Raw genomic sequence first — 14,731 nt, 5'->3', positions numbered from 1 at the left:
TCTTTTAAAGACCAAGGCCCACCTTCATGCTGAGGAGACGCTCCATCATGCTGCGTGGGATGGATTCAGAACAGATACAGCAGCTCAAAATTAGACATCCAAGAAGCACTGTGGGCCACCAACAGCAAGACTGTATTTAACCATGAGCTATAACCTCAAGGCCTAGCATATCTTCCACTGTGCAATTACCATCAAGTTAGGGGTCCAACCTAATTCCATTAGGAGTACAGCACCAGGCATACCTAAACAGTAGAACATAGAACGATACAGCGCAGGACAGGCCCTTCGGCCCACGATGTTGCACCGAAACAAAAGCCATCTAACCTACACTATGCCATTATCATCCATATGCTTATCCAATAAAATTTTAAATGCCCTCAATGTTGGTGAGTTCACTACTGCTGCAGGTAGGGCATTCCACGGCCTCACCACTCTTTGCGTAAAGAATCTACCTCTGACCTCTTTCCTATATCTATTACCCCTCAGTTTAAAGCTATGTCTCCTCGTGCCAGCCATTTCCATCCGCGGGAGAAGGCTCTCACTGTCCACCCTATCTAACCCCCTGATCATTTTGTATGCCTCTATTAAGTCTCCTCTTAACCTTCTTCTCTCCAACGAAAACAACCTCAAGTCCATCAGCCTTTCCTCATAAGATTTTCCCTCCATACCAGGCAACATCCTGGTAAATCTCCTCTGCACCCACTCCAAAGCCTCCACGTCCTTCCTATAATGCGGTGACCAGAACTGTACGCAATACTCCAAATGCGGCCGTACCAGAGTTCTGTACAGCTGCAACATGACCTCCTGACTCCGGAACTCAATCCCTCTACCAATAAAGGCCAACACTCCATAGGCCTTCTTCACAACCCTATCAACCTGGGTGGCAACTTTCAGGGATCTATGTACATGGACACCTAGATCCCTCTGCTCATCCACACTTCCAAGAACTTTACCATTAGCCAAATATTCCGCATTCCTGTTATTCCTTCCAAAGTGAATCACCTCACACTTTTCTACATTAAACTCCATTTGCCACCTCTCAGCCCAGCTCTGCAGCTTATCTATGTCCCTCTGTAACCTGCTACATCCTTCCACACTGTCGACAACACCACCGACTTTAGTGTCGTCTGCAAATTTACTCACCCACCCTTCTGCGCCTTCCTCTAGGTCATTGATAAAAATGACAAACAGCAACGGCCCCAGAACAGATCCTTGTGGTATGCCACTTGTAACTGAACTCCATTCTGAACATTTCCCATCAACCACCACCCTCTGTCTTCTTTCAGCTAGCCAATTTCTGATCCACATCTCTAAATCACCCTCAATCCCCAGCCTCCGTATTTTCTGCAATAGCCTACCGTGGGGAACCTTATCAAACGCTTTACTGAAATCCATATACACCACATCAACTGCTCTACCCTCGTCTACCTGTTCAGTCACCTTCTCAAAGAACTCAATAAGGTTTGTGAGGCATGACCTACCCTTCACAAAGCCATGCTGACTATCTCTGATCATATTATTCCTATCTAGATGATTATAAATCTTGTCTCTTATAATCCCCTCCAAGACTTTACCCACTACAGACGTGAGGCTCACCGGTCTAGAGTTGCCGGGGTTGTCTCTGCTCCCCCTTTTGAACAAAGGGACCACATTTGCTATCCTCCAGTCCTCTGGCACTATTCCTGTAGCCAATGACGACATAAAAATCAAAGCCAAAGTTCCAGCAATCTCTTCCCTGGCCTCCCAGAGAATCCTAGGATAAATCCCATCAGGCCCCGGGGACTTATCTATTATCAGCCTGTCCAGAATTGCCAACACCTCTTCCCTACGTACCTCGATGCCATCTATTCTAATAGCCTGGGTCTCAGCATTCTCCTCCACAACATTAGCTTTTTCCTGAGTGAATACTGACGAAAAATATTCATTTAGTATCTCGCCTATCTCTTCAGACTCCACACACAACTTCCCATCCCTGTCCTTGACTGGTCCTACTCTTGCCCTAGTCATTCGCTTATTCCTGACATACCTATAGAAAAGCTTTTGGGTTCTCCTTGATCCTACCTGCCAAATACTTCTCATGTCCCCTCCTTGCTCGTCTTAGCTCTCTCTTTAGATCCTTCCTCGCTACCTTGTAACTATCCATCGCCCCAACTGAAACTTCACACCTCATCTTCACATAGGCCTCCTTCTTCCTCTTAACAAGAGATTCCATTTCTTTGGTAAACCACGGTTCCCTCGCTCTACGCCTTCCTCCCTGCCTGACCGGTACATACTTATCAAGAACACGCAGTAGCTGATCCTTGAACAAGCTCCACTTATCCAGTGTGCCCAACACTTGCAGCCTACTTCTCCAACCTATCCCCCCCCAAGTCACATCTAATGGCATCATAATTGCCCTTCCCCCCAGCTATAACTCTTGCCCTGCGGTGTATACTTATCCCTTTCCATCACTAACGTAAACGTCACCGAATTGTGGTCACTGTCCCCAAAGTGCTCTCCTACCTCCAAATCCAACACCTGGCCTGGTTCATTACCCAAAACCAAATCCAACGTGGCCTCGCCTCTTGTTGGCCTGTCAACATATTGTGTCAGGAAACCCTCCTGCACACACTGTACAAAAAACGACCCATCTAATGTACTCGAACTATATATTTTCCAGTCAATATTTGGAAAGTTAAAGTCTCCCATAATAACTACCCTGTTACTTTCGCTCTTATCCAGGATCATCCTCGCCACCCTTTCCTCTACATCCCTAGAACTATTTGGAGGCCTATAGAAAACTCCCAACAGGGTGACCTCTCCTTTCCTGTTTCTAACCTTAGCCCATACTACCTCGGAAGATGAGTCCCCATCTAGCATCCTCTCCGCCACCGTAATACTGCTCTTGACTAGCAGCGCCACACCTCCCCCTCTTTTGCCTCCTTCTTGGAGCTTACTAAAACACCTAAACCCCGGAACCTGCAACATCCATTCCTGTCCCTGCTCTATCCATGTCTCCGAAATGGCCACAACATCGAAGTCCCAGGTACCAACCCATGCTGCCAGTTCCCCTACCTTATTTCGTATACTCCTGGCATTGAAGTAGACACACTTCAAACCACCTACCTGAACACTGGCCCCCTCCTGCGACATCAAATCTGTGCTCCTGACCTCTATACTCTCATTCTCCCGTACCCTAAAACAACAGTAAGACCCAGACAATGTCCAGGCTTAAGCAGATAATTGGCAACTAACATTTGTGCCACACAAGCTTCCGACAACGACCATCTCCAACAAAAGAGAATCTAACCATCTCCCCTCCCCTTAAGGTTCAACAACATTACCATCACTGAATACCCCACCATCAACACCACGGGGACTCTACTCTTTCCCTGATTGTCCTCTTCCCATTGATATACTTTTAGAATATCTTGGAATTTTCTCCACTTTTACCAGCCAGATCTTTCTCATAACCTCTCTTTGCTTTCCGAACTGATATCTTAAGATCCATCCGGCACTTTCTGTACTCCACGAATGTCTCCGCTGATTTTTATAATAATCTTTATTAGTGTCACAAGTAGGCTTACATTAACACTGCAATTAAGTTACTGTGAAAATCCCCTAGTCGCCACACTCCGGCACCTGTTCGGGTATACTGAGGAAGAATTCAGAATGTCCAATTCACCTAACAAGCACATCTTTCGGGACTTGTGGGAGGAAACCGGAGCACCTGGAAGAAACCCACACAGACGCTGGGAGAACTTGCAGACTCTGCACAGACAGTTACCCAAGCCGGGAATCGAACCCAGGTCACTGGCGCTGTGAAGGAACAGTGCTAACCACTGCTACCTTGCTGCTCCCCTTGTACTTGCTGAAAGCCTCTCTTTTCCTTCTCATCGTATCCCGAATATCTCTGGTCATCCATGGTTCTCTGGGCTTGTTACTCCTTCCTGTCACTCTAGAGGAAACATGGTGGGCCTGTACTGTCCCCATTCCCCTTTTGAACGCCCTCTACTGTTCTTCTGTAGATTTCCGCAGAAGTAGTTTAGCCAGATCCTGCCTTATTTTACTAAAATCCGCTCCCCCCGATCCAAAACCTTTTTTTGCAACTTGTCTATTTCTTTGTCCATAACAAGCTTGTACCATCTTGTGGTGCTATCACTAAAATGCTTCCCCATCACCACCTCAACCACCTGTCCGGCTTCATTCCCCAAAATTAGGTCCAGTTCTGCACCGTCCCTTGTTGGACCCTCTACATAAAGCCCTTAATGGTCTGATTATCCCAATTAATTTGGGAAAGTTGAGATCACCTCAATACAATTACCCTATTGTTATTATTTTTACACACCTCCGCGAATTGATCACATATGTGCACCTCAATTTCCCGCTGACTATCTGGGGGTCAATAATAAAAACCCAACAATGCGGCTGTCCCTTTTTTATTCCTAAGCTCTACCCACAAAGCTTCATTTTGATGCCCCCTCCAAGATTTCATTTCTCCTTACTGTAGTAACTGACTCCTTAACTAATAATGCAATGCCTCCTCGTCTTTTAACCCCTCCCTCTGTCTAGCCTAAAGATTCTATATCCCGCGTTGTTGAGCTGCCAATCCTGCCCCTCCATTACCACATCTCCGTGATGGCTTCTATATGACAATTCCAGGTGTCCCTTAACACATCCGTTTTGCCTGTAATACTCCTGGCATTAAAGTGGAGGCCTTCCAACCTTGCCTTACTCCTTTGAAATTTAATACAGCTGTATTTCCTCTGACTTGATAGCTTTACTTATTATGCTGGGTCCCTATTCGGCTAACGGTATGAGACCCTCCCCCTGATGAATTAATTTAAACTCCTCCCAACAGCACTAGCAAATCCGCCGGATGCTAGCCCCGCTCTGGTTCAGATGTAGACCGTCCCACTTGTGCAGGTCCTACCTTCCCCAAAAATGCTCCCTCCACCCCCACCTTCCCCAGAAATGCTCCCCCCACCTTCCTCAGAAATGCACCCCCACCTTCCCCAGAAATGCTCCCCCCAACTTCCCGAGAAATGCTCCCCCACCCCCACCTTCCCCAGAAACGCTCCCCTCACCCCCACCTTCCCCCGATGCATGCGTGTGTCCCCCCCCCCCACCTTTCCTAGAAATGCCTCCCCACAGGCTGCTGCTTGTGGCCTGCGCTCCATGGGGGATCCAGCCTCCAAAATGTAATACCAATTTGGTCACTTCTACCGATACTGTCATGGACAGATGCACCTGCAGCAGACAGGTTGGTGAAGATGAGCTCAATATGTTTTTCCCTCTTGTTGGTTCCCTCACCACTGCTCCAGTCTAGCAGCTATGGCCTTTCGGACTCGGCCAGCTCAGTCTGTAGTGGTACTACTGAGCCACTCTTGGTGATCGACATTAAAGTCTCCCACTCAGAGTATATTCTGCACTCTTGCCATCCTCAGTGCTTCCTCCAAATGGTGTTCAACATGGAGAAGCACTGATTCACAGCTGATGGTGGACAGTACGTAGTAATCAGCAGGTTTCCTTGTCCATGTTTGACCTTCATGGGGTCCAGAGTCGATGTTGAGGACTTCCAGAGCAACTCCCTCCCAATTGTAAACGACTGTGGTGGCTCTGTCTTGTCGGTGAGACAGGGCATACCCAGGAATGGTGATAGTGGTGTCTGGGACTTTGTACGGTATGATTGTGAGCTTTTTTTTATTTGTTCTTGGGATATGGCCGTCGTTGGCTGGGCCAGTTCATAATCGCCCATGAACTGAGTGGCTTACTCGGCAATTTCAGTGGGGGGCAGTTAAGAGTCAACCGCATTGCTGTGTGGGTCCGGAGACACATATAGGCCAGACCGGGTAGGAACGACAAGATTTCCTTCCCTGAAGGACATTAGTGAACCTGATGGGTTTTTACGACAATCAGCAATGGTTTCATGATCATCATTAGACTTTTAATTCCAAATTTTAAAAAAATTCAATTTAAATTTCACCATCTGCCCCGGTGGGATTTGTACCCAGGACCTAAGAGCATTAGTCTGGATCTTTGCATTACTAGACAATACCACTATGCCACCACCTCCCTATATTTCAGCGTATGACTATGTTAGTCTGTTGCTTGACTAGTCGAACAGACAGCTCTCCCAACTTTGGCACAAGCCCCCAGATGTTAGTAAGTAAGACTTTACAAGGTCCACAGAGCTGGGTTTGCCGTTGTAGTTTCCGGTGCCTGAGTTGATGCCGGGTGGTCCATCCGGGTTCATTTCTTTTTCGTATTTTTGTAGCAACTGAATGCAACAGAGTGGCTTGCTAGACCATTTCAGAGGGCATACAAGGGTGCCCAGATCATTATCCTGGGTCTCTGCATTACTAGTTCAGCAACAATACCACTACACCACTGCCTCCTCTATGGGAGTGGGGTTTAATTTCTATGCTGAACAAAAGACACCCCATCTCTGTGAAGTCAGGCACCACCCGAGTGATGGTGTAACCCTCCCCTCTCAGTCACCCTCTAAGGGACCAATGCCTACTTATGTTACTCTATTCTCCTTAAATACTTATAGAAACTCTTACTACTTGTTATTGATATTACTAACTAGCTTTCTCTCAAATTCTATTTTCTCCCTCTTTACTTATTATTAAGTCAGTCTTTGATGGTTCTTAAAATCTGGCTACTGATCTTCCACTAATTGTTGCAGATTTGTACAGTATTCTTTCAAATTGCTATTATCCTTAGCTCCCTGTTTACCCATGGCTGATGCATCCTTCTCAAAAGGCTTTCTCACTGAGATAAATCTTTGCTGTGAGTTATTAAATGTCTCCTCAAAATAATTTTCAGAGTTGTGTTTTAAATGAAGCAATTTGCACCATTGGAGTATCTTCACTTTCCTCCTGCTGTTCCTGTACTGAAACAGAACTGCAATTAAATTAAAGAAGAAAAAAAAAATCAAAATCTTACATTTTTCCTTCATGTGGATCTTCTTCACGATCCTGCAAACACAATCAAGATTAGATATTCAAACAAAATGTATGAATTTGTACCTGTGGAAAAAACACAACATATCTTGAATATTTCTTCATAAATTTGCAGCAGTCTGAGGGTCACAGGACAAATTTGTTTACGGTATCATTCCAATTTTGTGGGCCTGACTGAACTGGTCATATTCTAGCCTAATCAGAGGCTGTTTCATAATAAAAGAGGGAAAGATGATTCCGGAATGATTGATAGTTAGCCCTCATTAAGAATAGCAAGAATCAGATTTCTAATATAAGACCGGTGGGAGTACCGTATAGCTCACTTGGCTAGACAGCTGGTTTGTGATGCAAGGCCAGCAGTGTGGGTTCAATTCCCGTACCAGCTGATGTTATTCATGAAGGCCCTTTTCAACCTTGCCCCTCACCTGAGGTGTGGTGATCCTCAGGTTAAATCACCACCAGTCAGCTCTTCCCCTCAAAAGGGAAAAGCAGCCTATGATCATCTGGGACTTCTGGCAACTTTACCTTTAGTATAAGACCCATTATTCATTGGCCTCTGAACATCCTGAAGCTCACCTTTAGAGAAAATATCTCCTGAATACAGGCATGAGATGGTATTCTGTAGTGTCCAAAAGTAGGATATCAATCGGGACAAGCTATGAGGACTTTGATGCCAAGTCTCCAATGGCAGATCATGAAAAAGAAGCTCTGACCTCACAGATGGTGGTCGCAGACATATATTCAGCAACTACCCCTTAAATGAGGACTTTCACCAGTTATGCTGGATCAGGAGTCGCAAAGTCACGGTGGCACTTATATGTGGGACAAATTTAAAGAACAAAGAACAAAGAAATGTACAGCACAGGAACAGGCCCTTCGGCCCTCCAAGCCCGTGCCGACCATACTGCCCGACTAAACTACAATCTTCTACACTTCCTGGGTCCGTATCCTTCTATTCCCATCCTATTCATATATTTGTCAAGATGCCCCTTAAATGTCCCTATCGTCCCTGCCTCCACTACCTCCTCCGGTAGTGAGTTCCAGGCACCCACTACCCTCTGCGTAAAAAACTTGCCTCGTACATCTACTCTAAACTTTGCCCCTCTCACCTTAAACCTATGCCCCCTAGTAATTGACCCCTCTACCCTGGGGAAAAGCCTCTGACTATCCACTCTGTCTATGCCCCTCATAATTTTGTATACCTCTATCAGGTCGCCCCTCAACCTCCTTCGTTCCAGTGAGAACAAACCGAGTTTATTCAATCGCTCCTCATAGCTTATGCCCTCCATACCAGGCAACATTCTGGTAAATCTCTTCTGCACCCTCTCTAAAGCCTCCACATCCTTCTGGTAGTGTGGCGACCAGAATTGAACACTATACTCCAAGTGTGGCCTAACTAAGGTTCTATACAGCTGCAACATGACTTGCCAATTCTTATACTCAATGCCCCGGCCAATGAAGGCAAGCATGCCGTATGCCTTCTTGACTACCTTCTCCACCTGTGTAGCCCCTTTCAGTGATCTGTGGACCTGTACTCCTAGATCTCTTTGACTTTCAATACTCTTGAGGGTTCTACCATTCACTGTATATTCCCTACCTGCATTAGCCCTTCCAAAATGCATTACCTCACATTTGTCCAGGTTAAACTCCATCTGCCATCTCTCCGCCCAAGTCTCCAGACAATCTAAATCCTGCTGTATCCTCAGACAGTCCTCATCGCTATCCGCAATTCCACCAACCTTTGTGTCGTCTGCAAACTTACTAATCAGACCAGTTACATTTTCCTCCAAATCATTTATATATACTACAAAGAGCAAAGGTCCCAGCACTGATCCCTGTGGAACACCACTGGTCACAGCCCTCCAATTAGAAAAGCATCCCTCCATTGCTACCCTCTGCCTTCTATGGCCTAGCCAGTTCTGTATCCACCTTGCCAGTTCACCCCTGATCCCGTGTGACTTCACCTTTTGTACTAGTCTACCATGAGGGACCTTGTCAAAGGCCTTACTGAAGTCCATATAGACAACATCTACTGCCCTACCTGCATCAATCATCTTAGTGACCTCCTCGAAAAACTCTATCAAGTTAGTGAGACACGACCTCCCCTTCACAAAACCGTGCTGCCTCTCACTAATACGTCCGTTTGCTTCCAAATGGGAGTAGATCCTGTCTCGAAGAATTCTCTCCAGTAATTTCCCTACCACTGAAGTAAGGCTCACCGGCCTGTAGTTCCCGGGATTATCCCTGCCACCCTTCTTAAACAGAGGAACAACATTGGCTATTCTCCAGTCCTCCGGGACATCCCCTGAAGACAGCGAGGATCCAAAGATTTCTGTCAAGGCCTCAGCAATTTCCTCTCCAGCCTCCTTCAGTATTCTGGGGTAGATCCCATCCGGCCCTGGGGACTTATCTACCTTAATATTTTCTACCTCGTCTTTTTGGATCACAATGTGACCCAGGCTATCTACACCCCCTTCTCCAGACTCAACATCTACCAATTCCTTCTCTTTGGTGAATACTGATGCAAAGTATTCATTTAGTACCTCGCCCATTTCCTCTGGCTCCACACATAGATTCCCTTGCCTATCCTTCAGTGGGCCAACCCTTTCCCTGGCTACCCTCTTGCACCTAATTAGACTTTGTCCTAATGTCATTTTAGAGGGTATGAAACCAACCCTAGGTGATTCATTCTAATTTCCAATATAAATAGCATGGAACTCAATGCTTTATTTGGTGGTCACACTAGTTGTAACATTTGCAGTCGAGCATGTCACACTGTGCTTACGTTTAATGTTAGTATTCATTAATAACATTTAACTATTTGTCTGCCAATGGTAGAATACATAGTCTCTTCCTGGACTTCAATGCTGTAATGGTACTCGACTCTATATTGCAGGTTGATGTGAAGGCGATGTCTGGCCAAGGTGTAAGGTTGCAAGGTCAGGAGGTTCAGTTAGTGATTTGATACACAAGTGATTTACTCCGACATTCTAAAGCCAATTTGGAGTCAACTACTTGGTGTGCAACTGGAGCCACTGGGTCAAACCAAGTTAGGGCGGCACATTTCTTTTCCTAAAATACTTCAATGAATCTGCTGAGTTTACCTGACAATCTGACAGTTTATACTGTGTAAGCGGTGGCCTACCAGCAATGTCACTCGCCTAGTAATCCAAAGGCCCAAGCTAATAGTTCAAATCCCACCATGGCAATTCAATTAATAAATCTGGAATTAAAAGCTAATCTAATGATTACCACAAAACCATTGTTAATTGTAAAAACCCAGCTGATTCACTAATATCCTTTAGGGAAGGAAATCTGCCATCCTTATCTGGTCTGGCCTACATATGACTGCAATCTAGTTGACTCTTAAGTGCCCGCTAAAACAGCTTTGTAAGCCACACAGTTGTATCAAACTGCTACAATGTCAAAAGGAATGAAATTGCACGGCAACCCAGCATCGGCATAGGCACTGGAAATGACAATGCATGAGAACACCTCCACCTGCGTTCTCCTCCAAGCCACACATTAGGTGGACTTTTCTGGATCCGCCGCTAAGATTGGCTGGTCCACCAAAACTTTTGGCTAGGTTGCTGAATCTCCCGCGGTGGGTCCCACCACGATGGGGGCCAGAGAATCCCAGCCATTAACCTAACTTGGAACTTCATCGCTGTTCCTACATGGTCACTGGGTCAAAATCCTGGAACTCCTTTCTTAACAGCACTGTGGATATACTACACACACAGACTGCAGCGGTTCAAGAAGGTGACTCACCACCTGGGGGGGACGGGGGGACCATACGGAGAGGTGACTGTTGTGGTGGGAACACCAGAGCCTTGGTAGCTCAAAATTTGCTGATGAGGCTCTGATTGATGGACTCCCCTTTAGAGTGGGAAAACAGTTGAGAGGTGGTGGAGTCTTAAGCAGTTCAGACAATGATCTCCTGAATTGGGGTGAAGTCTCTGAACTTTCATTGAGTAAAGATGCATAGCAGCAACCAGGCTTCTGGCATTCAGTCTGGCGGGCAGCCTGAGGCAAAAGTGAGGTCGCAGAACTAACATCAGGGTGAGAGTCTGCAAAGCTTTCAGCAAGGTGAGGAGACTCTGGCCAATGGCCGTCAAGGGAAACAGCATGGCAGTTCTCAACCTTCAGGCCAGAGCCGAGAAGAGCGACTGGGCAACCAACCAAAATGAACAGAGCCCACCAGGCCAGATGGCCAGCAGCAGCAGCCAGCCAGGAGCACACAGTCGTCAAGGGTCAAGGCCCGGCCACTCTGGTGAGAGCAGAGAGGTGAGCAGAGCATCAGTCAGGAGGTGCAAAGAAGGCAAGGAAAGTATGGACATTGTATCTCGGGGAACCGGAAAGCAGGAGCCAATAGCAGCAGGACTGATTGTGAGAGAGCTGGGCAGCAAGCAATATCTTCTTTCTACTTGTTGTTTTTGCATGTTGAATTTAATGCCATTTTTGGTGTCAGTCATTCCTCTCTCTGATCAATTGTGGTGTCTTTTATGATACCCGGTTTGCCTTCCATCGGCATCACAGCTTTCCCGAAAATTGTTGCCAGCAGCTAGTTACTCCAGGATTCCGGTTCATCTGTATGGGCAGCACAGTAGCACAGTGGTTAGCACAGTTGCTTCGCAGCTCCAGGGTCCCATTTTTGATTCCCGGCTTGGGTCACTGTCCGTGCGGAGTCTGCACATTCTCCCCGTGTCTGCGTGGGTTTCCTCCCACAATCCAAAGATGTGCAGTTTAGGTGGATTGGCCATGATAAATTGCCCTTAGTGTCCAAAAAGGTGAGGTGGGGTTACTGAGTTAAGGAGATAGGGTTGAGGTGTGGGCTTAAGTAGGGTGCTCTTTCCAAGAGCTGGTGCAGACTCGATGGGCTGAATGGCCACCTTCTGCACTGTAAATTCTATGATTCATAAATTCTATGGTCCTGACACCAACTCTTTTCACAATTTCCAAAGACTAGCCCCCCCCCCTACCAATTTATAAGCTTTGGCGGCACGGTAGCACAGTGGTTAGCACTGTTGCTTCACAGCGCCAGGTTCTGCTTCAAAAGACACAATTACTGTGGCTCTGGCCTTACCGCTGGTGCAAGAACCACGTTGAGTAATTGACTCACTTCCTGCCTTTCACAAAGCCTGATCCTCCCCCACAACCTCTGGGAGACACGGCTCCAACCTTAACGCTAAAAACTTAGCTAGAAGACGGCCCGTACAACCCAGACTTCGTAGGGTCAGAAGACTGCCTCAACGTCTCCGGAAGGGAACCTCGTGCCAATGAATCATTAAAATCACCAATACAATGGGAGCAACTGATCCACAAACTTCTTAAACGATGGGCAAAAAGGCAGCAAGCCTTCTTCTCATACTCGTACACCAACCTCTTTACCCACCGCAGCTGACGCACCGTGGACAACAGGTCAAACTGCATTTGCAGCTTCTCCCTGCATGCCCAAAAATCTGGCATGAAGTGACTCGCATACAACTATCCACAACCAAAATTTCATCCACCAACTCCCAGCACTCCTGCCTTGTCTCCCTATCAATTTGAGCCTTGTACGAGATGACCTCCTCCTAATCACTGCCTATATCACCTCTCACAATGTGGAGGGCAACTTGCCGGTTCTCATTCCATGCCACATAGTCCCTTATGACCCAAGAAATCGTAGCAGAGGTAACAAAACCAGAAGTCAACCAGCAGACCCACATCCAACCTTCACCCCGTATGGTGTGCCCAACCCACCTCCAGCTTCAAATCCACCCAATGCGAAGCATGGTCCGAAATGACCAGTGCCGAAAACGCCACACTTTTTACCCAAGGGAGAAAAGTCTTAGCCATAACAAAGAAGCCAATCCTTGAATATACCTAGCGCACCAGCGGAAAAACCCGAAAAACTCCGTGCAAGAAGCCACACCTCCCTTCTCCTCCATAAATGTAGCCAATACCTTAGCCATCCTGAAAGAGACACCGACCTTGGCCCCTAAAATCAGCTGGTGCGTATCCAACTCCTGAGTGTCAGCTAACAGCCGTTCCATGAACTTAACATCATCCCATACACGTTCACTAACACCACTGCTTTCCCCTCCAGTGTACCTGTAACCATCACATAGTGACCACCCTGACCGGCCATCTCTGTCCTCACCTGGAAACAAACCCTTTTGCTAACCAACAGTAATTGTTGGTGCATCCTCTTTGACCTACAATCGAACTCAGAATGAAAAATCTGGCTCACCCAAGCCTTCTGCAATCTCATCTGGTCCCACTCCCACAGACAATTCTTTTACAGTAACACCACATCGCCCCACAAATCTTTTAAATGGGATAAAATCCTTAACCCCTTCACCAGCATCCCCCAAGCCTTGCACATTCCAAGTGATCAACCTTGTCAGGAGTCTTTCAACCCCTTTCCCCTCGAGTCAGCCATCAGTATTGTGATTTAACGTTCCTACCCAAATTCCCAGATCCACCTAAGATGGCCCAGCCCCATCTCCAATGTGAAAGAGCAAAACCTTGGACTGTTAGCATTCCACTCTCTTTACTCCATCAAGGAACAGTTTTCAACCCACAACAGACATTTGTCATCAAAACCCCGAAAAACTTGACAAAAGGGATCAAAAAGGAGGATCTAGCCGGGAGCCACTTACATGACGTCACCAAAAGTACCCAGAGATCGCAAAACTGACCATCTCTAGCATCATGCTAACAACAATTTGTTGTATTTCAGTTTATGAATTTGTACAGGCTCATTGTTGTCATAATTTACAGAGCACTACAGCAGTCTGTCAAGCAGAGATTTGGGGTTTCTGTTCCTTGCATTGTGAGAGCTGAGGGTGGGCAGGGTCAGGAGGGCATTGACATGGGTGGGGGGGGGGGGGGGGAGCAAGGGCATCATCCAGGACAAAGCAGCCATTTTGATTGGCACCCCGTCCTCCCTAAACCTTCCCTAAGCTCCCTCCAATACTGATGCATAGTGGCGGCAGTGCGTACCATCTTCACAATGTGCTGCAGCAACAAGCCCAGGATCCTTCGTCAGCACTTTCCAAATCTGCGACCTCTACCACTTGGATGGACAATGGAAGCAGACACATGGGAACATCACCAGTTTCTAACCAAGCCACACAACATCTTGATTTTAATAATAATAATCTTTTATTGGCACAAGTGACTTACATTAACACTGCAATGAAGTTACTGTGAAAAGCCCCTCGACGACACATTGCGGCGCCTGTTCGGGTACACGGAGGGAGAATTCAGAATGTCCAAATTCCTTAACAAGTCTTTCGGTACTTGAGGGTGGAAACCGGAGCACCCGGTGGAAACCCACGCAGGGACAGGGAGAACGTGCAGACTCCGCACAGACAGCGAGTGACCCAAGCCGGGAATCAAACCTGGGACCCTGGCGTTGTGAAGGAACAGTGCTAACCACTGTGCTACCGTGCCGCCCGGTTTGGAGATATTTGATTTGGAGCTATATCTGCATTCCTTCATTGTCACAGAGTCAAACAATCTGGAGCTTCCTTACAAATAGCACTGTGGGTTTACCTATACCAGCTGGACTGTAATGAGTCATCAAGGAAGATTAGAGTTAGGCAACAAATTCTGGCCTTGCCATTTACGGTCACAGTCAAGAAACTAACAAAAATATCTGACTGACCTGCAATGAACATGGAGAAAAGATGTGAAATCCAAGCCAAGAACACATTTACAGTTCTGCATGCAGTTTCAACTAATTGGGTTCTGAGTGCTAAATTACAAAGGTGTCTTATCTATTACTTGAAAAG

General features: G+C 46.6%; 1 protein-coding gene across 1 annotated transcript in view; it reads right to left on the bottom strand.

Moving 5' to 3' along the window:
- LOC140429358 (ras GTPase-activating protein 1-like) overlaps positions 1 to 14,731 on the bottom strand; it is a 374,654-nt gene that overhangs the window by 253,039 nt on the left and 106,884 nt on the right. Inside the window, exon 6 of the mRNA XM_072516226.1 lies at positions 6,931 to 6,962. Within this exon, the coding sequence (XP_072372327.1) occupies positions 6,931 to 6,962 (32 nt within the window). The remainder of the gene's footprint in view (positions 1 to 6,930; positions 6,963 to 14,731) is intronic.

This window comes from Scyliorhinus torazame, chromosome 9 (genome assembly GCF_047496885.1).
Source record: "Scyliorhinus torazame isolate Kashiwa2021f chromosome 9, sScyTor2.1, whole genome shotgun sequence".
NCBI lineage: Eukaryota > Metazoa > Chordata > Chondrichthyes > Carcharhiniformes > Scyliorhinidae > Scyliorhinus > Scyliorhinus torazame.
Note: the sequence above shows the minus strand (reverse complement) of the source record. Positions and strands in the feature narration are given on the sequence as shown.